This window comes from Tyto alba, unplaced genomic scaffold (genome assembly GCF_018691265.1).
Source record: "Tyto alba isolate M040663 unplaced genomic scaffold, T.alba_DEE_v4.0 Super-Scaffold_42, whole genome shotgun sequence".
Classification (NCBI taxonomy): Eukaryota; Metazoa; Chordata; class Aves; order Strigiformes; family Tytonidae; genus Tyto; species Tyto alba.
The window spans coordinates 22,909,323-22,936,306 of NW_024881318.1; the positions used below are offsets into that span (position 1 = coordinate 22,909,323).

The 26,984-nt window shown below is 37.7% G+C and overlaps 1 protein-coding gene across 2 annotated transcripts in view; it reads right to left on the bottom strand.

Annotated features, from left to right (window-relative positions):
- PLPP1 (phospholipid phosphatase 1) overlaps positions 1-26,984 on the bottom strand; it is a 64,914-nt gene that overhangs the window by 9,592 nt on the left and 28,338 nt on the right. For both annotated transcript variants that reach the window (XM_033009035.2, XM_042804656.1), the window contains exons 3-4: positions 24,166-24,446; positions 5,995-6,052 (exon numbers count right to left, since the gene is read on the bottom strand). In XM_033009035.2, the coding sequence (XP_032864926.2) occupies positions 5,995-6,052; positions 24,166-24,446 (339 nt within the window). The remainder of the gene's footprint in view (positions 1-5,994; positions 6,053-24,165; positions 24,447-26,984) is intronic.

Sequence of the window (26,984 nt, forward strand, 5' to 3'; positions counted from 1 at the left end):
TGCAAAAATAATTGTTTACTGACATCATTTTACCGTAAAGCAGGATAAATAACATTTTATTCCATTCCAAATGCTATCACTTGGCTGTTTTCTGGTGAGAAAAAAATGTAAATGTTTTCCTTCTACTTGGTGTAAGAATTCTTCTGTTCTGTCTACCAAGTTACAGAAACCTTTGCTAGAAGAATGTGAGCACTGCAAAGTATTGCTTTCAGCTCAGTCCTATAGGAAATAATTCACAATAATCTCATCACTATTGACAGCTGTAACTCCCAAGCAAACTGTGGAGAAGTCACTTTGCTTTGTTTGCCTACTGTTAAGAAGTCTAAATATTAATATTAAAAGAATACTAGGCAGGGCGTGCAAGTAGAAGCACAAGCATCTCCATACCTGAGCCTTACAGCACGACTAGTTACCCTTTATTTTTTCAATTCTGCTTCAAGTAAGATGCTTGGTATTACTCACAGCTACAGCCAAACAAAACATTTTCAGTAACAAATGCCTTTTCAATAGTTTTTGAAGACTGGATAGTCCTCAACTTTCATGTGGGCAGGAACACATGAAGGACTGCTCTGCAGCTCTAGTCAGTAGTATTGTGGAAAGTAAAGAAACACTGCCATGCAAGCAGACGTACTTAAAATACTGGTTAAAGGCTCCCAGGTTTTTACTTGGGTACTGTTTCACTCAACCTCCAATCCGAATATAATTAAAGTAAGAGATTTCAAGAGCAAAGCTTGACTGGCACATTTAGGAGCATGAATATAAAAAGCTGCCTAAACCCTGCTTTCACTTGTGTTTATTTAGCCTAATTTATTTTGCAGATCTCTCTGCAAAAGGTGGCTCTCAGCCCCGCTCACTGAAATATCAGTCACCCTTCCATTTTCATCTGCAATTCCCTGTGTCCTCGGATACACAAGATGTTCTTTCCCAATGCCCAATGAACAGTGGGAAAGCTTGAGAGCCACTCAAATTACATCGTGCAAAGATTCATCATCCCCTTTCATCCCAAGTCTAAGCAACACAAACACGCTGCCATCCCCAGAATAGCAGGGCAGCTTGGCTGGGTTTCTGCAGTCCTGTTCTTCATCCTGGGTTAGGTGCAGGCAGCAAAGTGCCCAGGCCAAGTGCCTGCAGCCAAGACCGACTCCATTACAGCAACCTGATCCCCAGGGCCACACTTCTGCCAACTGCAACAGTTGACGTGGGGCCATTCTCACTACTGAAGACAGTACACATTTAGTATTTTAATTTACAGTATCTTTCAGGCATAAGTTTAAAAAGAAAAATAAAGCTGAAGCAAAAACTTATGGTTCACTGCAGCACCTCCCACTCTAGGGGAAGGGCGCTGGTTTGGGCACGTGGACATTTCCAGAAGAGGTGTTCAATTACACTCTCCTTCTCATTCTCCAAGCCAAGATAAAATACTCTTGTTGATGGAGGAGAGATTGTGTCAGCTGTTTAACTATGAAAGGAAAGAAAAGGAAGAGGGGATGACAGAGACAATTTGGGATCCAGCATCCGTTATTAGGTCACTGGGTTCTCGCATACTATTGCGCCTCAAACTCCCTCTAGTTTCCACATGAAGCTGTTGTTGGCAAAAGCATTGCAGAGATAATGGCTCTGTCTGGACCCAAACTGACCTGCCTAGCTCTGCCAAAATATCTCTGAATACATTATCCACCACAAGTTCCTGGCCTGACAATCTGCAAGCAGATTTTTTTCTGTGGCTTCACTCATTCTATATACCAATGAGTTACAGACCAGAAGAAACTGCAAGTCTAACCTGAAGTAGGCTAAAAACTGGTCCAGCTAGACACAACAGCTTTTTTTACAGGTACATGGCAACATAACATCCAGCTAAAAATGCAGCAGTGATCTCTGTGCTATAAGAATAGTAAGTGATATACACTGCTGCTTATTTAAATAGGTAGATTATATGAACTGTTTAACATTCCCTAAAATTATTCAAAACCCACACATTTCTATTGTATTATCATTCTTTTAGAACTTGTTAGATACGTGTTTTATGAAACAATTAATGCATTATTCTCATTACTCTGCAGACGAGCAAACCTCCTTCTCAATGATTTGCATTAGGTACTTCCCTTCTGTTTTAATGACAGTCACGTACAGCAAGCAACATGAGACCAGTTCAAGTAAAGATTTTGCACATGAGCACACTGACAATTCAAACACGGTAACAAAATGTAGATTCATTAGTCTGCCACAAAAGGCTTTAAGAAGGGAATAGCTTCATGAACCTGCTATCAATTAAGTTGGTATATAAATTGATACAGTATCACAGACTCATTCCTTTTATCTATATAGCCTTTGAAAGCTTGACTGCCACATGCATGGAATGTGAACAGTGCTCCTGCAAGGAATCTAAGAAAAAAAATATTAAATAACTGTAAAAGCTGGAGAACAAAGGTTATTTGTGTCCTCCAAAAAAAGACACGAGTCCAAATTACATACTAAGTAAATATTTCCATTCCTTAAGTTAAAAGCTGAAGTTCTGCTCTCCAAAGCTGTCCCACAAACCAAGAGACAAACTAAGGAAAAATGCTTCAAACTCCCAGATATGTGCTTACATAGACTGTTAATACTGAACAGTTCATGTGGCATGATATTCTTTCATGTTTCCTTAGCTCTTTAAATTCAAGTTGAGTATTTTCAATTTGGAATTGTAAGCTTTTCAGCTTCTACTCTTCCCTTCTGCACTAAATAACACATTTTCTTCCATATGCTCCTGAAGCAAGAAAATGAGAGACCACCTAGACAAAATCTAGCCCCCATAATATGAAGACATTTAAATTAAAACATCCTTAAGTGATCAACTTTTAAGAAACCACACACAGCTTACGGTTTCTGTCAACAACTTCCTTCACATTAAACGTAAAGCCTGAGCTGTGAGGTGTTTCCACATACTGCCTCACTACGAGGTGGGATGTGCAGCACAGGATTATGTTCAAGATTTTTTGTCCTGATACCAGCAAAGTCACAGTCAGAACTCAAGATACCACAGTTCCCGCAGACGTGTGGAATTTCTCATGTTACCAAAGGTTTAAAGCATCTAAAACATTTGAAAATGCTGATGAACCAGCTCACATACATTTTTAATCCATCATGTGCAAGTGCATAGAACAGAAAAAAGATACAGTTCAACTTGTTTGTAATTCAGCAATTCTGCTTTAAGTAATTGAAGTTGCAGAAGTATTTCGTTACGTTGTCTAGCATTTTACAAGGTGGCTTTATGTAAGCCACACACTTTGCTTCAAGCATCTCTCATTTCACAGTTGCAGTGTCTGCGGCAGAAATAATTTCCTCTTTGATTCTCCCAAAATATTCCCTCATTTTTGAAATGCATAACCTGACACAGTACAAGTGTTCAGCAAGTAGGAGTATGCTTTCTGCACTATGCACACATGGCAGGTTCCTCCTGTCTCTCCAGAAACCAGCACGCTAGTGTCTGGTCATGATTAATACTGCCTATGAGTAATGCCACATGTTAACAATTCTGTCCTGCTCGTGACTCAGTCCATGGCTGGAGTAAGTGTGCTAAGAGTTGATGAAGCCAGCATCAGAGTTCATTTAACGAACAGGTTATCAAGTGCCACAGGTTTGGTCCAGAGCCAGTGGCAGCACTGACTTGCCACGTGGGCAAGGGGGAGGGTTAGAAAGCAGTTTTCCTTATGTTCCTGCAGCAGCTGTCTCCTTGAAGACATCTGTACTTTTTTTTTTTTTTTTTAATAAAAAGAACCACATTCAACGCAAAGGTTGGTATGCAGTAATGCTGTGTTAATCAGCAGGGTAAAAACACCCTGCACAGGAGTCATTAACCTTCTACAGACATCCCTATGAAAGCCTCCCAACAGTTTCTGGGTAAACAATCTTGTTGAAGGACAGAAAAAAGTAGAAGCCTAATCTCCACAAAGCCTCTTATTTATCTTGGGTAATAGCTCAGCCAGACAAGACAAGTTACTGGGGTGCAGGAATAGATACAGAATGCATTCTCCTTCAGCCAGGGTTCTGGCTACTCATTTATAAGTTTACTGAATAACAAACTGATCTCCAATAAAGCACTTACTATTTTAACATAACATTTGTTAAATACATCCTTACTCTTCTAGTTTAAGGGAGCTACATAGAGCCATGTTGTCTTGCAGTTACAACAGAACTAAATGAACACAAGGACAGTTTCTGGAGCAGCATGCTAAGCCACAGCAAGTTTTATTTCATTGCTGAAGCAGCACTGATGCAAGCTCTGGTTTTACAGCATTTCCATGTGGCATACAGATGATGATTTAACTTTACTGGCCCACATCTCCCCCATTCAGAAGGTTAAGAGTGAAGCTCACACACACACAAAGCCCCCAGACAGGTAAGGTTCATAGCTGCCTGTTCAGGAACTCTCCACACAAGCTCCTTTGCATAGATTCAAAAAACCACGCCACAGACAACTGCAGAAAGCATTATTCAACCCACATGAAGTTAGTGTTTTCAAAATAAAGAATTCTTGACTTTCTTGCCAAAGACTGCATTTTTTCAAATCCTACGTTAAACAAATAAGGTCTGAAGTCTAAGCTGTTCAGCACATCTATTACATTGTACTCAACTAAAGATGTCCTCAATATTACAGCAGGGGCATGGGCAGGTGGGCAGGCAGCCAGCTTTTAATTAACAGATGCAAGATTTGAAAATAACAACTCCTTTCTCTTGGTCTGTGCCAGCTGAGAAGTCCTACTGACCACCACCATTTCCCCAATCTGCAGCAGGCAGGACTCCCCTTACACCTACATGTGACAGAGGTAAGAGTTCAGACAGAATCAGATCCCTGCTAAATGACTGTAATCCAGCCAGTATAAACTATAAACTATACACATTGCCACACACCAAGCAAGTTTTTTGTTGTCTCTGAGTCTGAGCTTCTGAGAGGTGGCAGTATCACATTCTCATCTAACATTGCTCAACAAAACCATGCACGGAAAGGTTGGATCAGAAGGATATGACTGAACTCAATGGAGCAAATCAGCATTAGGTTGCTATATAGCAGTAACTGCTCCACTGTACTATGGAAATAGTGGGTTTGTTTTTGGAATCATATCACAAACAGACCTATATTATTTTAGAGACCACCAGTCATAATGAGCAAGACACTTCAGTATTATTTTTAAAAACAGCTGACAGATAGGAAATTGCACTATATTCTAGCCAAACCCAGGACCTGATACCTTCATGAACTCTCTGTATTTTACATTAGATAAAGACAGGTGGGGTTGGGGGGAGGAACTGAACAGATTTAGCCATAAACAATATACAATCATAGATCCAAACCGAACACTGAACTTCTGAAAAAGCTTTATTTTAAAAGAAAGTTTTAAAAGACCTATGACATACTGAAGAGCCACCTCTTCCTGCATGTGGTTTTGGCGTTTTTATTTTAGTTTGAATATTCTGTCCACTCACTGTAGATGTTACACTATTGCCAAGAGGCAACAAAAAGATTAAAAATGCAATCAAGATAAGGCAAATTGAATCTGAGCTCTGAAGATCCTGGCATGTATGGATTATGTTAGCAATTTATATCCAGGACCAGGGCTCAATTTTACAACTACATTAACAACAAAAGTACACAAAGTTGTTTAATAACAAGTTCTGTTACAAATTAGCAGGGGAAGAACCACCAAAACAATCTTTCTGTATTACAAAGCTTATCCTGTGAGTGAAGATACTTTGCCCTAGCTGACTCAGAACAATTTGAACTGAAATATATTAGGCTGCAATTGAAGCATTAGTGAATTGATCTTACTAGTATTTACTTCCACGAACAGATCTGTCCCCTTGCTTCCCTCACTCTCCCTCCCCAGCCCTAAAAGATAGAAGAAATTTAAAGGAATTTAAATATTTGGGTTGATCTGCCATTTTGTGCTTATGGACCTACTCACATTTGATCAGGGTTTAAGTTTAGGTTTTTTGTTTTAGATAGAGCATACTTACTGCCACGAAGAGCATGCAGTACATAGAGAATGAAGAATGGCCAGAGTAAAATGATAGTCTGGAAGAGAAAAGAGCAGACATCTCATTATTTTTCTTTTGCAACACTCAGGCTACAGTGATACTAATTTATCTTACACAAGTAAACTGGTGAAATGCAAATATAGCCTCCTTGAAGAAAAAGCATGGATATCTAGGTACAACAGCCATTATGCATGTCCAAACAACAGCTTCTGAGAAATAGCAGACTTCTCTACTCAGCAGCTATCCTACTTCAGCATTAAGTTGATCTCCGCATTAGGTAGTAACTACTGGGTCTTTGACTGAAGTTTGACTGGCAAGTAAACACATCCTCAAAGCTAAAAATCAAGAGTCCTTTAAAGCAGTACATTTGTTTCTTCATCTTGATAAATACCGTAACACTAAATATTATAAATTTTAAGAACTGCTTCTCCAATAGTCACAGTATACACATATATTTATATGAGAACAAATGACACATTAATCACCCCAAACCAATTAGTTGTGGTCACCATCAAGAGGCCATAGTAAACAACTCATACCTAGATGTTTTTACCACATATAAATACGTATACCTTTGGTAAATGTACTGATTGGTACAGACCACATTCATCTATCCTTGAAAGGTAGGGAGAAAGGCAGGAAGGTAGTTCATTAGCCAGCCAACCACAGAAGGTAACACCTCATCTAATATTTGTAGAAATAGCTTCATACTTGGCTATCTCATTTAAAGAGTGTCAACATCGCCTTCAACCTGTAAAGGCTCCTAGCAGGTCCAGAACGAAGGGCCTGAACAGTGGACACTGACAGCCCAGGGTGCCTTTGGCAAGGTCCTCCCTCACACAGGTGGTTTCTGTGAGGAGCTGAGTATTACAGCTGTAAAACAAATCCCACCCACACCTTCATCAAGAGGAGAGGGCAAAATGGAAAGGCATTTCTAACTCAGCCTTAACAGCAACATGAAGGAAACTGTACTTGAACTATTCTATTTTATCCGCAGAGCCTTCTAACAGTGCTGCTCCACAGGCTGTCACACCCAGGTTTCCATCAGGCTTCTGTGCAATTTAGCTACGTAACACAGCACTCCTTGCTTAAGAATTTGGCATACATAAACAAGGCCAACTTAGGAAGCTCTCCAGACTGCCCTCCACCACATCCAGCAGGACCCTGCTGTGGTGCCTCACCCAGGCAGAGAGCCTGAGGCCAGGGAAATTCCTGGTCAAGGGAAATATTTCTACTCTTCGGTTATGAAGATAGTAATGAAGTAATGAAGGCAGCTCTGATGTGCAATAAGATAACCGAGTTTAACATTAACTAAAATACCACAAAGAAGGGAACAACCTTGTGCACAAGTCAAACTGCAAAACTCCCATCATTAGTTTGCATGTATATCATGAAACTGAATCAGATACCAGAAAAAAAAAACGCACAAGTTTCCTCTTTAGGTTTTAGAGTCCTTGGTTTATAGTTGATTCAAAGCACTGCCAATAGCTTTCTATTTCAGAGGCACTAAATAAGCAATCTTGAATAAGACTACCTTTGTGGCAGTGTGAATATATATAATATCACAGATATTTTTCAGTTCAGGTCTTAAACAGAAAAACTGTATTGACAATGTGTTATCTTCAGATACTTAAAAATTCAAAAAACAGTAGGATTCCATTTTAGTTAGACATCCCTTCTCCACTTCAATACTCTTAACTCCTCACCAGTTAAATCTCTGGACAAGAGTCCACTATTGAAAGCCAATAAGCATTTTGAAGAGCTCTGTCTTTCAGACAAACATGTCACCTGAGCCATGAAAGCAAAGCATGCTGTTCTACAGAAGACACAGAATCAGGAATTCCTGACTCCTATGCCAATATTTTATCCACTGACTTTGAGGCTATTCCTGTTCTCCATAAGATGACATTTTCTACAATTCCTGAAGGCGACCTGTCGCCAACTGAAGGAATTCAGAAGGGTAGTGAGAAGAAATAAATGCCATTTCTTTAAGTTTGCTTTGGAACTCCTATGCCATTTTAAAGGTAGTGTTGACTACTGGCATTCTTGATTTAAGAATGTATTAGCTCAATGTAACATTATGAGTGCCTTGTTCCAAGTTGAATGATTACAAAATTTGAATGCATTCTCATCAGGCATAGATACTTATGCTGTACATGACTGAAAGTGTGCTTAGCACACAAAGTATTGCCAGAAATACAACTGGAACAAAGTATTGATCCAACTTGTATATTGTGCAATTCCAGTGAAATTTCTTTAGCAATACTGTTGTTTCTAGACTTCTTTAAAAAAAAAAAAATTTAGGCATATTTCTTAAAACCCTTTCAAACACTAAGTTTGAGAATGGAAGTTTCCCAGTGATTCCTCAGCAAGCAAACAACATCTTCCCAAAGCCAGGACAACATCCTGTCTAGCAAACCAGCCAAGAGAATACACAGCCTAGGCTTCTTTAATCATACTGTAAGTGCTAGTTTGCCATGAGACAGAATTTAAAAATAGATAAATTTTTAATTAAAAATCAAACCAGTCTTTACTAGTCCCAAGAACGCAGACATATTAGAAGACATATTTATAAATAAAATGGTACAGACAACTTTCAAAACCCCTACACCTTTTCCTAATGAAGGAAAGGCTACATTATCCCAGTAGGAATTTGCACATCAGATTCTGGGACATCATTTTAAAATTAATATTAGAACAGTACCCAGTGAAACTCTAGTGTCATTAAATAGAGTTGGTAAATGCAAAGTCTTGTGTTGATTCTTTCCAAAATGGCAGAGTCTGACATGAAGAACAGCTTTGCAGAGATCCATGCTTTTTACTCTGTTAATACCTACCTCACAGATCACTCCTGATGTAAGCAACAAGGCTTCATTTTTAACAGGAAAAAGCATAAGCTTTAATTATTTCCGCTTGGGCAATATATTACTACCAAGTTAGAAGAATGCCTTAAGTAGTAACATGAAACCAGTTTCAGGTCTCTGTTGAGGTCTAAAGTATACTCTCAGTTTCCATCATATATACTACAGCTGGACATCACAAAAAGGTCTTAAAATAATTTAAGGGCTGTTTAGCTTTCAAGTTTGACACAAATTTCACATAGTTTATGATAAAGACAAACGTAAAGACATTATACTTTCTTTAAAAGGTTGACATAAACCTGTTTACAATTAATCACTACAGTTTGTTATTGTAACTCTGCATTTTTAAAGATTACCTGGAAAAATAATCAAAGTACAAACATTTTTTAGAAGAAATAATGGAGCTGAACCACTCTCTACTTTTAGCCAGGATTTTTAATCCCAGATAAGCAAGACTAAGTAAAACTGCTTTGTAGGACTTGACACTAACAACCATTTAATTCTGTTCTATTCCCTTCCACGCACGAAGTCAACTTAGCTTAGGGAGCAAAGCCTGCCTGATAGAAGGTACCATTTCTTCAAAGAGTAGAAAAATAGAACATAGCACACAGCAAATAAAAGGATAATTTGTCTTATACTATCACTTACAAGAAAGAGCACATTTTTAGTAGTAAGTTCTGCTTGGTAGTATTTTGTAAAGTGCATTATTTCAGAAATGAATTACTGAACAATGGAGTTCAGTGAACAAGCTTGATGTCTCATCTCCATAGAACGTCTTTGTAAGGACACCTAAATGTGCAAAAACTAAGCAAAATGCAGTAGTAAACAGGGAAATGAATAGCCATCAGTGAAACATAAGGCTAGGAAATAGCTAAATACATAAGGCACAGTGGATCATTAAATGGTGAGAAAAGTGTTAGAAATTAAGAGTAGAAAGGGATAAACCAGAAGACATATCTTGTGGTGCCACAATAAGCCTGGCAGAGGCTGAACGATAAGGGAATCTTCCCAATATAACTACTGAATTATGGAATGATACCTTAGAGAAAAACAGGAGGCCCAGCAAAACATTATGCACACTCCCACATCAAAGCAAATAAAACCATCAGTGGATTAGCCAGCAAGTCCTTTCTGACCCCAAAATCTCTGGAGTCTCCAAGTCTCCGTTGATCTGGAGGGAAGTAAGTGCCAGACAGAGCTGCAGCTCAGCAGGTCTGTGTCAAGTAAGCCAGAGAGCTACACACACTTGTCAGGGAAATATTCCTAGAATTTCAGTGCCATGAGGACATGGCTTAATAAAGTGGTAGTCCTATGCTTAAACTGAAGCACCGTATTCTTTAAAGTCAATTTTATCTGTGTTATGCAATCAACAGGTTTTCACAGCACCCGTTCTCTTAAATGCTAAAACTTGCATGAGTACAACTGTCAAGATGAGTGGGGGTTGAAAGGTTTGAGGACTCTGAAATTAAGCACTTCTGTGATTACTGCAAAGAAACATTTAAGTAAATGCACAAGCAAGTTCATTCATTTAACGATATCAGCAACTACTCAGAAATCCATTTTCAAAAGACAATGTTCCTGATTTCTCCACTTTCTTCCTTCTCTGCCAGTAGCTAAATCCACACTTAAGTACAAAGCTTTACACTTAGAGAAAGGAAAAAACTGCCAGAGTCTTTCCAATCCAGTAATCCTCATCAGGACAATTTTATTCACAGAGGTGTTTCAATATGAGACCTAATAATAGTAAGGGTCTTGCACAATTCACTAGTCAGTATTTGGAGTGAGGGGTAGATTCACTCAGTTCTACTTTAAGTACTGGAAGAGAGTGAGAAACCTTTGCCAATGCTGACAATACACGAGACGACCATTTTTTTTGCACAGTTACACATTTTTCCTTTTACAGGCTATCTTACCTTATGCTTATCTTTCATTTGTGTAAGCTCCCAGCTTATCCTACTGACATAAAACAGATCTAGCTGGTTCTAGGAAGAAATAGGCAGTCTTCTTCTAATTTCTAACCAACTTCACCACCACCACACTTTAGAAATAAGCCCTGCACACTGTGCAAGAAAGAGGGGTATAAAGTAACCCTTTTCCAAGATCAGGATCAACATGATGTGGTTTTACTAAGGAGTATTACGACGTTTGTCATCACTGCTAGATTGATCAGATTTTGAAGTTTGTTAAATACTGCTGCAGGCATAATTTGTTGTGGGTTGGGTTTTTTTTTCCCCCCTCCCCTCTGTGAATTAAAGAACTGTCTCCCAATACATCCAAGTATGTAGATACCAGATAATTTTTTTTTTTTTTTAAACAGAAGTATTACACACTGATAGAACAATCTAACTGGGCGATGACTAGTTAGCTAGCTATTCTACATCTGTCAGCAGCATTTCATACCAGCAGCTACCAGCAGAATGTACTTCACTACAAGATAACCAGTAAGGAAAAATCTCATGCCCCTACTATTTTTTCCTTTTCAAATAAGCAGCAGTCAACCTGCACCTTGAACTTTGAGAATTCCGAAGTTTTATCTAGGGAGCAAGAAGTTATCAACTCCTCACATTTGTACCACACACAAACATGTATGTTTTAGGCTCTCAATATTACCAAATCCAACCAACTGGCATGTTGCAATGGAATTCCAAGTGCACATTGCAAAAGCACTACAAAGTAAATTATCTTTTGACACTTTGTCACTCAGTTTAATTCAACACACAAAAGAACTGTTTAATTTTCTACTACATTTCTAGTTAGACTCCTCCAATAGAAAAAAAAAAATCAGGACTTTGTTTAGTTCTCTTTCTTAGTAATCACCTCTCAGAAAGAGTACAAGTAAAAATAGCAACAAGGGGTCTCAAACCAACACTTCTAAAGACTAATAGTTTGCTATCATTACATGCATCAGATTACAGGCTTCTCCATTAACCATGTCTGTACAAATTATCCATATAACACTGTTCTGACTCACAGAAGTGTTATCATTTTACATAAAGGGAATTAGAACAAAATATACAATCTCTGCTAAATCAGGGATTTGACTGTTATTCCCAATTTAGGAAACCACTTTTGGCACGAAGCACTTGGCAAGTGTGCAGAACAGAACCCTTCCCCCAACAGATTTTGGTAATCCTCAAAGGGGAACAGGGAAGGGAGGCAGTAGAACTGTCACTATCAAGGCTATTTCAGTTCCTACGGTACTGTTTGAGCAATACAGTTATACACAAGTCTGAACTTTTATCTTAAGAGACTTTTCCCTTCTATTAACTTGGACATAAGTCAAATCAGTGAAATTTTGCCAAATATGAAAAGATGCACATACCTTCTTCATTAGCCACAGCTAGCTTCCAAATAATTTTCAGTGTGTGCTGAACACAAGTTACAAATTTTAATTTCTAATGAACCTAAGCATGATAAGCTACAGAAATAGCAGACAGACTGTCAGCACAGTTTTTTCCAAAAACCGTTAAACGGGATTGCAGAACTGCTTCTCAATTAGTTACAGCATGTTCACCTTTCAGATAAGACTCTTCCTACTGTCAGTTAATTTCTATTGCAAAGGAAGCTGTTCTTGCTTCTAGATTAAGTACAGCCCCATTTCATCATTCACTGTACTCAGAGGCTTCTAAAGTTTAAATATTTTAAAACTCTTATTCACTACCATATTTCAGCTTTTTCCTTCTGTCTAAAATTAAGTGTAGGTGCCCTGACTAAGCTCCAACTCTCAGAAGTGGTGAATAATTTCATTAGGACTGGAAGTGTTCCTGAATCAGCTGTGTTACATCTTGAATAACAGTAATGACAGAAGGCTAAGAAGCTTCATTTAAAAAAAAAGTTGCACCATCTGAATAATGGTGCACATATGTGACCTTCCATTTGTCCCCTTCAACTGCTTTAATATCCAAGCTCTTTTGAGATTACTTTTTGCATATATCTTTTCAAAAGTGAAAACAAAGTTAGCTTCAGATGAAAACTCCTGAACATCTGAATTTCAGCATTGTAGAGCACTTCACAGGTTAAAAGCTCCGTGACAGAATAATCAGAATGCTATACACAACATACCAGTATGCCTCTAGCAAACATGTAGTTAATAAGTCTGTAGCAGCATTAGAGAAATTTCTGATTCAAGATGCTGTTTGAAATCACCAGATTAATTAGTAATCCATTTAGTTATTGTGCTTGAAGTGCAGTTTGATTTTTGACAAAGCTTTAAGAAGCTTCAAAACAAAATACTGAAACATTTTATACAAGCCAAGTTATTTTAACGCAAAATAATGCTTCATCATAGAAATACTCCCAGTATTGAGACACAGGCAGGCAGGGAGGGTGGGGGTGTAGGGGGGCAGGGAGAGCAGGAAGGGGAGGGTGAGACAGGAACAATTGTTAATATGAATGGTTAACTTGAAGGAAACAATCAGTCAATTGGCTTAGACTTAAAAAATTCCAAAGCAAACCAATTGCAAAGGCTATCTAATGAAACAGAAGAAAACAAAAGTATTCATGAAAATTGAAGTAATGTATAAATTGGTTTGGTTTGTTTGGGGTTGTTTGTTTTTTGGGTTTTTTTTGTTTGTTTGTTTGGGTTTTCTTTGTTTGTTTGTTTTTTAATTTAACACAGTTACAGTTTTGAAGGTGTATATAGAACAGATAACATAAGCATTTCAAAAGTGTGGTTGAACTTCAAAACAAAGTTATATGGGCTAGACCCATACTAGTGGTCTGGCACAGGAGCCTAGCAACTGGAACTGCTCTGAGTCATTTAACTGCACTCACTGGCCTGTGTGAGTACAACCCGTGGAAGAGCTCCAAACAAAGCTAAAATTCCTGGCAACTGATTGGTAAAGGGCACCACCTTTGCAATTGCGTTGAAATAAATTATCAAGGTCAAAACAGCCAGCTCTAATTTCCTAGACTTCTTTGAAGATTACATTGAGTTTGCAATGGCAGACGACACACAGCTTGTTTTGAGTGCAGCCAGAATGGGAGCAGTACATCAACTGAAGTTGAGAACCGTTTCTTCATTTAGACATCTGAGTTGCAATATGAAACTGTACATTAGCAATACAATTACAATTATGAGCCTTAACAGCTGTGTTATCTGTTACCACAAACAGAACAAAGTGACAGGCTGAAATTAGAGAACTTCAACTATCCAATGTTAAACTCAACTTCAGAGAAAGTGTTTCACATACACATCCCTGCTAGCAGCACAAGTCTGCTTTGGAGCCTAACAGAGTTCACACTGCACAGAGTGCCTCTGAAGTAGCCAGGCTTGTACAACATGACTTAGTATTTATCACTTTAGGCTCCTAGTTCTCACTTTTGTGTATGTGCTCACTGAGCTGACGAATGAACCAGAAAGGACAGCTTTTCGGATCCCCCTAGTCACCAGGTTTTCAGTGTTCCTCCTAACCCCGAACTCAACCTTCATGTCCCACCTCAACACCCATACTCAGTAAAAAAAAGCTAAAAAGTTATATCTAACAAAAATATTTAGAAGTCAGTGATTGCATTACTGTGACAAACCTGCATGGCTCAACTAAAATGTAATAAATATTGCATCCAAGAAAAATTTGTAGTAATCAGGAAGCCTGAGCAGGTAGAGCAAGAGCCCTTTAGCACACAGCCGGGACTATTACACATGGGAAAAAACATAATACTTCACACTGCACAAGAATGTGTGCTGATGGGAATTAGTTTAACTAGTGTTAAGCAATAGGATAGATCAATAAACTGTACTGCACACTAATCAAATTTAGCATGACTACAAGAAGAGGGCATTAGCACCCCAAATGAAAATGCTGGCATCCAGTTTGTTTTCTGAATACTCATACCACTGCTCTGTTCCTACCCCTTTATATTTAACTGTTCTTTTAAAGAAGAATATGGATTTTTGAGAACAATTAATAAAAAACTTTTTTTTATAATTTGGTTTTAAAACTGAAAAATTAAAGCATGTCCTCAGAACTGATTTATAGCATGACTCAAGCTTCAACAACAAAAAGTTAACAGCAAATTCCTTATAATATATACCATAGAAGATAATTAAGGCAGCCACTAAGCACATCCACTGTCAGTACTCATTTGCACATCACCTGCACCACCTTCTATTTGCTCAGAAACAGGTTATGGAAGACATGGTGTGTATGCATATGCATAATACACACACTCTGAATTGGTTAGTTAGAAACCTGGTATCATAGCTAAAATAATTTGCTGAAAGGGATAATCTGCCAAAAGACTGTCTAGACTTGTATTTTCACATCCTCTTCTGGAAAAGATCTGAACCCTTACTTTCTACTCCCAACTTTGCCATGTGTTAATTAAGAAAGAATGTGTTATGTTTATGCCCTCCCATCTGCAACTGTTCCATGTCTCACAGAAGCAGCATGATAATTAAGCACTTCAAATCCCCAGAATGAAAAAAGCTGCTTGGTTTACCTGAAGATTATATAAGTTTTACACACATGTATCAATGTTCTGCTTTCCCCATTTTAACTTGAAAAAATTGAGGGGCAAGATGTTTGCTATATGCATTTTTTTTGCACTAATGAATACTGCCCCCTCCACTTCCAGGAGTAGAAACCTGAACTCTCTCCTTGTACAACACCAAACCCACTTCATTATGGAACATGGGGCAATATTTCCATTTCAAAAATGTGAAAGAACGTTTTGAATGGCCTTCATGAAGACTTCTAAATTTTATTTGGTTTTTTGAAAAAAAAGATGGACCCAGCAATTACCCAGATTCAAAATTCAACCCCAATTTTTCAATTTGCTGTCCAAAAGGACTATAAAATTCCATCACAAAGCAACACATCTGGCATTTACGAAATCCAGTTTGGAGCAGATCTGATATAGGAATGTGATGAAAAGGCCTCATATCTATGTCTCAATAGAAGAACAGAAACTAGCCAATAATACCTCAACCGTAGATGTTTGAGAGACATGAAGCCTCCAAATCTGCACCTTAAATGATAGCTCAATAAATAAAGCTCCAGAGTAGAAGTTAGAGAATTGAAGGATTCAAGAAATTAAACTATATGTTGGCCCTTCTCCTTTTAACTCACCATAAGGTACAGCTGGAGATGCATAAAAAGGAAACACAAAGTCATGAGAGAAGTTCATTTACATGTTTGGAGGCCAGGGTTCAAGTCTTGCTCAAGGCTGAAGAACACAAAGAATTGCTAAGTCTTCCTTTCAGGCTCAGTAATTGTACACAAAAAGGACTGAAGGACACCCCAAAATATATTACAATCCACTAGTTAGACTGGGCATCTTTGAAGTACAGATTAAAATTTCTAGAGACTTGGAAAACTGGGAACTCAGGCATTTCATATCTAGACAGGCTTCTCCTAGAGAAATTCAGCTGCCTCAAAATCTGCTAGAAGGGAAACGTGGCAGGGTGCAAGCAATTCAGCAGCTTTCTTTTTTGATACTGCTGTTGGACAACCTTAACAGGAGAAGTGCCCCCTGCTAATCTGTTCCTCAGGAGCAAAGAGGAACTAGTTGGACATGTCAGCAACAGCTTTGGTTGCAGTAACCATGAGATGGTAGGGTCTCAGGGACAACCTCCTCAGAGCACAGAAGGCATTCCATCCCCTTATGGAAGAAAACAAGCAGGAATAACAAGAGGCCATCTTGATTCAGTGAGCAACATGTGACTGAATTCAGATACAAAAAATCATGACATGTACAAAACATAGCCTACCAAGGACAAGTACAGAAACATCATCCAAGCATGAAGAGGAGGAATTACAAACGCCAAGGCAAGAGCTAGTGAGAGCAACGTGAAGGTGTTCAACTGGTAGGTCAGCAGCAAAACAAAGACAAGGATAACATGGACCCACCACTGAACAGGGTGAGCTATGCTGTGACAAAAAGCTAATGGTGTTTGATAACTTCTTTGACTCATGTTTTGAAGTCTTCTCCAACAAGATCTTTTCAGACTTCCAGGTCTTCATGCTTAGTAGTAAAGTTTAGCAGAAGGAGGGTACTATCTAGTCGAGGAAGATCTAACCATAATTACTTAAAGGGGGACTTGCAAGTCCATGGATTGGATGGCTTGCATCTAGTGGTGCTGAAGAAGGTAGATGATGCCATGATGAGGCTGTGTAGATATCTTTAAAGAAGCCATGCTAAGGAGGCAGAAGGTCCCCTTGATGGTTAGAAAAAGGGCAAGGAGGACTGAAGGAACAGATTTTCAGAAGGCTATGGAATCTCCACCTCCAGAGCTCTTCAACAAATCAGGATGCACAGGGCTTTGTCAAAACTCTAGTTACCTCTTCTTTAAACTGGAGGTTAAGCTAGATGACCTCCAGCGATCCCCTCCTGTATATACACAAAGGCTTCCTAATCATCCAGTCACATACCGGAAGTATTTAATCCATTCTTGCTACACGTTATAAGAAGGTCTCCACAGCCTTCAAGATGACATGGACATGAGTAATAACTAGATGGGGGGTAAGAAATCAATTCAACAGTAAGAAAAGGTTCAATGAAAATTTCAGAAGACAAAGATTCAGAATTTTGAAAGGTATCTCTAAGGTATACTCAAAGGGTAGAAACTATTGGCTTTTATGAGAAGCCACTGTGTTTATTTTCCTGGTGATATTTTAGAAAGGTGGGGTTTTTCTTAAATAGTTTTCACCATTGTCTGCAGGCAACAATCATCTTGAAATACAGTATTAAAAATACAGATTTATGTTTACCCAAAACTATGAAGAATAACTTCACAACCCAATTTCTAGGTATCAGAATTGATTTTTAAACTTCTATCCACTAAATTGATTGGTCCCAATTAGTCTTTTTCAGAGACTTTTGTGACCACTATGGCACAACAAGCAAATCAGGTACACTGAACATCTAAGAAGAGGAACACATTAACTAAACACTTTTAGCTTTCAAAGGTTCTAAGTTCAACACAGCACTAGCAACAGTTGTGTTTAAGATTCCTTACTGAGTACTGATATTACAAACCTACTTTTTTTCTTACATTAGTACTACAAGAAGTGATTCTAAATCCAGAAAAATTAAGGAAGTATGCTTTAAAGTTCTGAAGTTCTAGGGAGGCATCATTTGTACCAGCAGTAACTAAAACTCATTTATTTCCACCCTAGTATATTATTGTCCCTGTGAAATTACTCAAAAGACAGAGTAATAATATTCCATACTTCATGCTACAACATTTATTCTTAACATTTTGTGGATAAAAAGTTTAAATAGTATCAGATTCAATATACCTGACCTTTACACAAGGTTTTAATGTGCTGTTTGTGCTGCTAAGTTTATAACATGATATATATATATATACACGCAAGTGACAGCACAATCCTAAATTAAGTTCTAAAAATACTGCAAGCTGTATATAGCACCTGCTACATTGTTTGAGAATTAAAAAGGACTCTCATTCAAATGTTCTTACAATTACACACAACCCTTCAATACCAGAAGCTGGGTTTGTAGGGGTTCGTTCTTGTTGTTTTGGGGGAGTTTTTGTTCACTGCAGGGGAGGGTAGGGGTAGAATTTGGTTTCTAGTTTTTACCTGCTTGTAGAAAGAATTTTATAAAACTGGAGAGAAAATACTATCACCATTACTAAGTTCCTATCTTCCTCAGAAAAGATATTGACAGAACCTTTACCTTGGCCACATTTCCTGTCTTTGAGATTGGATTTTACAAGCAATAAGAAATACCCACTCTTTGCAAAAATGACACTCCAAGTTTACAGACACAGTTAAGACTGACCTCTTCCAGTTTCAGGCTGGCCTGGTCAAGTGTCTCTCTTGAATTTTATATCCTGTTACCTAGGGTTACCAATGCTTGCCTGTACAAAGGCAATCAAGGTAGAATTAGCACCTCCTGACTGCCAAAATCAGATGGGAACAACCAGATGATACTGACACACAATATATTAGTACAGTCTAACTGTATTAGTTAGAAGGCACCTCATCAGCACTTTAAATATATTGTCCTTCAGTACTTCAAGTGTAACTAAACAAGCTTTTAAAGTTGCCCTTTTCCCCCACACACAAGAAGCCTAAAAAAAATTTTCCACACCGCTTGTGTGTTAAGAAACACTAACAACAAAAGTTTTTGACTGTTGAAGACTTATCCCATAATTCATATACTAGAGGAAAACAGGAGCTCTTGATGTTCAATTTTGTTACTCTACTAGATATTCAATCTTCACTGTTTAAAAACTTTTCAGACAGACAGCAACTACAGCAAATACACTCACCACAGGAACAATAAAATATTAATTCACAGCTTCTGCTGCTGAACATCTGTGGTTTCTATTAACTCTTTCCAATGCAAGAAAACTAATAAACAGCTAATAAACCAACGACCTGCCATGGACTGGCTAGAGAAGACAGGTTTAAAAAGTATGCCTTAGCTACCAATAAGGAATGGAGAAGTCACCTGTCCTTTCAGTGCCCTCTCTGCCTACTCCTCTTCGAGGAATTTGGGTATCTTGCCAACCCACTCAAAGCCAGGCAAAGGCAAGCAGTAGCAAGCCAAAAGAGAAGTGAAAACTGACCTGGGATGGGAGCTGCAAAAGCTGAAGAGATTATAAATGAGTAGACAGAGCTCACTCATCCCCACTCAAGCAGGGTTATAGTTAAGCACCCTTAACTATTTTACTGAGCCCTACTTTGGTGATCTGAAAAAGGAAACAGCTGTTTGGCAAGTCATTATCTTTATAGGTGCCGAAGAAAGTACCTTAAAGGCAATCCACTAGCATTAAAGTATACATCAGTATACTAAAAGTGACATGCTAATTGCTAGCACCAGTGACAGGGGGACCCCTTGGCTTTGATCTCTCCATTTATTGACATTAAAACTTGTGCTTGCACATCAGACTTACTTTTCTAATACACTAAAACAAGCCACTGTCTCCCTGTAAAGAAACTACATGATATGAAGTTCTGTACTCTTCTGCCCAGTGTAACTGCATTTTTTAAATATTTATCTTACTCAACTGTGTTATGTGCTTTAAGGAGAACTTTGCTATTTTGATACTCAAAAATCACCTTCACAGGTCAAGCACCTTTACTGAGTTACTACTCTTAATATTTATTTAAAGGGAATATTACAAAGCTATACACACAACTAGTTGGCATCATCTTCATAAAAGCTTGAGAATGTAGTTCTGTATAAGTCATCCACTCTCAGAAAACTACTGTGAAGTGGCTCATACCAGACTTCTGTGCTGAGCTTAAATTAAATGCCAAAGACTGCCTGAAGAAAGGGTTGTCTTGGAGACACAGAGGTACAAGTTTCTAATGCTCATACTTAATTTAACTAGCAATTTTTAATATAACAAGTGGTTTCCACGCATACTTTAGAGATCTGGAAATGTTACATAGTTTCAAGTAATTAATATATGTCAACTCTTACATGCATCTTTCAACAAATATGAGTGAAGTTTACTAAGCACACAACTGTGATTGTGATCCTCAGATTAGTTTAACCACCAGTAGTATTGAATGTGCAAACACACTACAAAAGTTGTCAAGGGAAATCTAAGCTATTTAAAACTGAAGAGGACTCTTTTCAGCATGACACAGAGCAAACAAGATACTTAAGTCAGCAAGAATTAGCTTAAACTCAGGTTAGAAAGTAAAATCTTACTGGAACTAACCAACCAAAACCCACAGGCACTTTATTAATTTAGACAACTAAGCAGGTCTCATTGGTTTATGTTCATGATGAAGCATATATGTATTTTGGCATGCATTTTAATACTACTGTTACCAATGAACAATAAAGACTAATGATTATCTTCCCCCAGTGCCCCAATGTTATAACACAGTAGACATATGCAAAGATCTGTAAACATGAGATTTGCATAAAACAGTACTATATGCAATGATGCTTGCCCAAAACACACTCAGCTTCCAGCCACAACTTAAAAGCTTTCAGAAACATAGGTTGTTCTCTTGGTTTTATTCTTCTAGAAGTTTGTTCAAATAGGTTTTGAACAAATCTATAATATTACACATCCCAGAACTGCAAAGAGTTCAACAGCTTAATCATCTTAATCTTCGTGTTGGGAAAAAATAAAAATAAGATACTACTTCAACTGTTTCACCTTCCAGTTTTACCATCAGGAGGAAATGGGAAAAAGTGTTAATTACCTGAATTCTGTACCACTTCCTGAATTCGGTACCACTTCTAACATATCATTTAGAAACTTCCATCTTATACCCATCTCTTCAATACACACCCACTTACTGTATTTCAGATCAAGAACTCTGATTTACTTAGGGATGCTGCAAAGCAAAGCTGTTTTATACTTCTGGCAAGTATAAAATGATGAGAAGGGAGGAGAAAACAAAACATAAAAGAACAGTATGCACAGTGGAAGCACACATGGATTTTTACACTGGAAGCATTGTTTTCCTGATGTGAATTAAGAAATAGTAAACAAAGATTAGATTTGTCTTTTGGACTGTATAACTAAGCATCAATCTCTAAAAATATACAAAAACAACCACAAGTTCTACTGCTACACAGGAATAATAAGTTCAGATGAGAACATACAGCTTTGTATGCAATACTATGATTGCTCTGTCTAAGTAGCTCTACCCACATATTTAATTTATGCAAGTGAGGATAGATGGTAATAAGTTTGCCCCGAATAATTCTGTCCAACTGACCCAGAAATTCACCTCTGTGTTACAGTTTTATAGCCTACTGACCTCCAACTTGCTGTAAAACTCTCTGCACTCAAACTCCCTCCTCTTAGTGTCTTACTAACTGTAAGGTATGTAGGCACATAACCTATGACCATTGAAACAATCCTTTCAGGTGTAGGCCACCATTTCCATAAGAGACCCAGAATGATTTACTGGGTCACTGTATCCATGACATTCACCTGAACAAGACAACGTTACACTTTAATCTACCCTTCTTTGACCACTCAGTAACTTGCTTTTGGTTTTTACCTTCCTGTGCATGGAAAAGTCTCAGCTGAGACCAGAAGCACCCACAGGTGAGCTCACAGTGAAGTCATCAATTCAAGGCAAGCTTTGATCAAAGAGAGCCCTCTTACATCATTTTCTAGGGAGCAACAGGAACAACAGGAAAAGGGAACAAAACAGTAGCTGGGAATACGAAGCTAACAGCTCATCAGGTAGGAGATGACAGACAAATCTTGCTTCCAGTATGGAAGTCTGATTTCAAAGCAGCAGTTGCACAGGGAAGAATAAAAGCTAGGTAATCACTCTGCCACTGTTTTTCCATGTTACTCTCATACAAGAAAAGTCTGTTTCCTTGTTTGAGAATAAGCTCTGTTTTTCAGCATTCCCAAAATGCAGAAAACTTTATTTTGTGACCATTTTAGTCATTACAATCTACTCAGATTTTCTCCTTTTCCCTCTTTACATTAGAGAAGCATTTTTAGACTCATGCAAAAGTTCAGATGAAGACTCAGATCTATGCCCAAGTCAAATTTTGACCCCACAGTTTCATGATGAAAGCCACACAATTGTTTCACAAAGCACCTGAGATTATACCATTTTGTTTGAAAACTCATTCCATTCGAAACCTAGACAAATATCTTTTCTCATAGTAGCAGAAAAATAAAAATAAATCCCACTTTTAGTACTTTGAAGCAAAAAAAAAGTCAAAACATTTTACCCCTGCCACAATGTAATATCCTACAAAATCTGCATTTCCCCCTTCTTGTGTTGTAAGTTATCCTTTTATCTTCTTTTAAACTCTTTAGTTAGTTTCTGGCAATTACTTCTGCTAAGTCACCACACTAAAATTTGCAAAGTAGACAAGATAAACACAATCTTTTTTTATCTTGAGGGAAGTAGCATCTCCTTTATTTCAATTAAGATTGTTCTACTACAAGTCAGATCTTCGAAAAGTCAGTAACATTTTAAAAGTCTGACAGACATGCCATTTAAAAACTCTATATTCTCTACATTTCATGAAAATACTCCTCTGTTCACTCTGCCTTTTTCCAAACTGCTGTTAACTGTCATATAAAAAGTGACCATTACAAGTGTTTAGATGTATATCACGTATTTCCTGGAATGGAGATAAAAGTTGTACCTTACTAGTGGATATTCTGACTCTAATGGGTTACTCACAGGCAAGAAAAGTCTATCAAATAATCAGTGTCTAGAATAGCTTAGAATAAGTAAATAGAAGTCATCTAAGCACAATTAAGGGCATTAGTAATACAAAAAAAGCTGCACATGAAGTATACTCCTCTAATCCCTCAAAGAACAAACTAATTTGTCTGTTTACTACCTGCATGAAGTTATGTTCATTTTAGGATTGTTTGCTACACTGCCTATCTATCATCATGCACTTGCTCCTCTACAACCAACAGCCATTCAAAATACAAACTGCTCCTGACACCTCTGAACAGCTGCCATGCATGATTTGAAGCTGGTCCCCCACCAAATCAATATACAGCATTTTTCTGTGGCTGCTGAGGAACACCATGCATGCTACTGGAAGATCCACAGGGTCATGTAATAGAAGAGCAAAGGACAGTGAACGAAACCTACGCACATGTATTTAAAAACCACACACACACACAGAGAAAAGTTCTAAGAGGGTGCACAGGTCTTCCAAAAAAAGAATGGTAAGGAGTTTCTCTAAAGCTAAGCTTTTAGAGAGCTCAAGCAACTCCAGAAATTACCAAATACTGGAAATTATTCTGAACGTATTTTAACATCTCCAATAGCATTCAAACATTGTAATTATAACAGTGACAAAATTCCAACGTGTCAGATGCTTCATTTTTGTTTCCCCATTATCTTGCTGCAGTTCAGCTGGCAGGTAAGTATTTAAGGTAAAGAAATGCCTAATAATGAGAAAACCAAGTAGAATGTTTCTTTTAACAGACCTCCATATTTTTATATGGATACTTCCAGTTTTTACTTGCTTTCATTCTAGATCTGAACTGTTTTCCTTGCTATTCCACATTCAGTTTTGAAGGCAGATTTCCAACCCTTCTCTTCAATGGGATGCACAGCCATTTTAGAAACATAAATAGAAGCTAATCAAAACTGAACATCACCTACATTTTGTAAAAAAGCAGAAATGAATACGACGTAATTTATGCATTCTTCTGTACATTAATAGAACAAGTTTCCACAACTTTGAAAAAAAATCCAGTGTTTAGACAGGGCTTCAAGTTTAAAATTCATTACAAGAAATTTGTTCTAGAAGCACAAAAAAAATGCAGTACCAATACCAAACTCATCATCCCAAATTAAGAAACAGGTCTTACAACCAAGTATACAAGTTTAGTCAGACTCACCTTCCCTCATTGATTTTTGCTTTGTCTCCTTGACAAGAAAAGTTTTCAATGTAACCCAGACTGCAGTTGATTCTTGTCCAGTCAGGCTGGCACACAGCGAGGAAGTGAGGACGCAGTCTACCTATGGAGTACTTGGCAATGTCCGTCAACGACTGGCTAGCAGCTGCTCCAAAAATGAAGGTCCCAATGGCTTTGTAAATAGTGGCTATGTAGTTATTTCTGACAAATGAATTTGAGTGCAAATTATTATAGAAAACAGAGAGAGTCTCTCCTAGGATTATCTGAAAGAGAAATCAGGACAACAGTTAAAGAAAGATAATTACTTCAAAGAAAGTTACTACTGTTGTTAATACTCAGACATATAGTTTCAGAAATTGATTTTTTATAAACATTAGGCTGCAAATTTAGATTTTCCAAGAGTCAGCAGTAACCATGCCCAAACTTTACGCACTTTTAGGTAGAATAAAAAGAACTTATGTTACCCTGCTTCTTGTTGAACTTAATATTGTTGATTTTCAGAATATTTATTAAAACAAAGCCTTATTAGGGTAAAATTCATCCCTATTATTTGGCATGGCCCTAATTAGAAACGTTTTCTCTGGTATTACATTTTATTCTAAATTGAGTCTTCTTCACATAAACTTCTGCTGATCAAAATTGTTCTATTTCATCATAAAGTTGTTAGGTTTTTTGCAAAGAGAGAAACTATTCTGAAGGGACTTCATTTCCAGATGGTTAAAGGCCAGCTATATAAACAAATAAATATCTTATTCCTCAGGAAAATTAAATCCACAGGGGAGAAAAAAACCTAATGATAGTAGGGAGAGACAGGCATTACTGCAGTCTTTCCACAGATTTTTCACCCTGCATGTCCAAGGTATATGCATCATGTGTGTATCGAGTGTTAACAGGAAAGCAGATTTCATTTTATCTTCCTGCAATTTTATCATTTGCAGAAAAAAGTTTTTCTTTAAACCAAGTACAAAACTTCAGCCTAGAGAGTCCCATTTTGTACAGAAAGGCTTGACTCATACAGATGATCAGACAGGTGGGGGACTATATATATATATGCTGAGTGGTCTTCTAAAATCCTGTGAAGATTAAATGATGACTATAACTCAAGAGTGGCATGTCCAGGATCCTAGCAAAGTTTTGGTGAATGAAGCTGTTATTAGATACTCTGACACCTGGACAGAGAAAGTAGCTGTCAGCAACTTTACACATTAAGGCAAACAAACAATTCCATCAGATGCATGACACTGCACCATACTAAAACATGAACTGAAGCAGAGAATCACTAGAACATGGACTAAAGCTGAGAAAGTTTTCAGTAAAGTAGATGTTGGTAAGCTCTTATACAGAATCTACCTATCCCAGAGTAACCTCTCCATGAAGATAGTTAAACAGAAGTATCACAGCCATGACTAGTAAATAATGAATCCCTTCTAAAGAACACTGCTCCAAAATCTGCAAGAAAGTCACTTATCTCAGTTAAGGTGAAAAAAATTAGGTGATGTCAATTCAGCTACTTCACTGGATGCAGACATCAAAGAATATTAATCTTCAAGAATCTGACTGAGCATAGAGTAAAGGACACCAACATTTGCTTTTACCATATGACTTTAAAGCAATCTTGACAGAAAAGTCTGATTTCATAGTTAAAAGATGGTCTCTGATGTTACAAGGTAACTTTGTTAACTAAATGTTCATACAGGCTCAGATGGAGATTGAATAGATTCAAAGGAAATGCATCCATTAAAAAATTGCTATATTCACCTATGCCTTTTCTGACTGTGGAAGTACTTGAGCTGCAATGGCTGGTAGCAAAGTACTGAGGGAAAAATACCAATCTTTGATTGCTCTGTTCTGTTCTTCCTCATTCATCTGTTTTAACCACTGCTAGAAATGAGGTAACAAGCTAGATGGACTTCAGTTGTGACCACGTACTGTTGCTCTCAGGTAATACTGACTACCAGTGGTAGTAACAGAGTGGAAAAAATAGTGTTATCTTAAAAGGCAGGACCTTTTAGCACAAACCACTTGCCAGTTATTAGGACAAAACCCAAAAAGTTTTATCTGCTCCAGAAGTATTGATGGAAGTTTTTGAAGCAGTTTTTCCAATAAAAGGAAAACTAGTTAAGTCACAGCTTTGATTCCCAGCTCCATATTTCTACAGTTACGAAATAAAAAATTCCACCCAAGAACAAACATTAGGTTCAAGTTGACCTTTATGTTGGAACCTATATAAAAATCCATGCAGTCCTTATGCAAAAAACTGTTAGCGATTGCTTTAATATCACTCCTGATTTTAACCTAATTAACCTAGAGAAACAGCTGGCCAATATTGAGGTTTACATTTAGTTGCTCCTTTTCCAGCTTTGAATCCTAAAACATACTTGGATAAATATTTATACACCTAAAAATCTTGTTCAGCATAAAAGTTTTAACTCTGTGTAGCTCTGATGAGCTTGGTAGTCACCTAACACAGAGCCATGAGTGAAGTATGAAGCTTTTCAGCACATCTGACAGGAATCTCAAAGCCCCCGTTGAAGTGCCATTGTTGGAACTAAAGCACAGTCCCATGAGACTTAGGAAACAAAATGGTTAACTGATGAGATCCAGCTCTCTGCCCATGCCCAAGACCATGAACCCAGCCCTGACACTGTATTCTTCTAGGAGCCATTTCATTCAACCTAGCTCAAAGAAAGTTGCCAGGTTAAGGAATTTCACTAGCTTATCCTGGTTCAGACAAGCCACCACAGGTGGCAAAAGACAGTAATAATAGGACCTTTTGTCTCTAGTAAGCTATTAGGTTAATT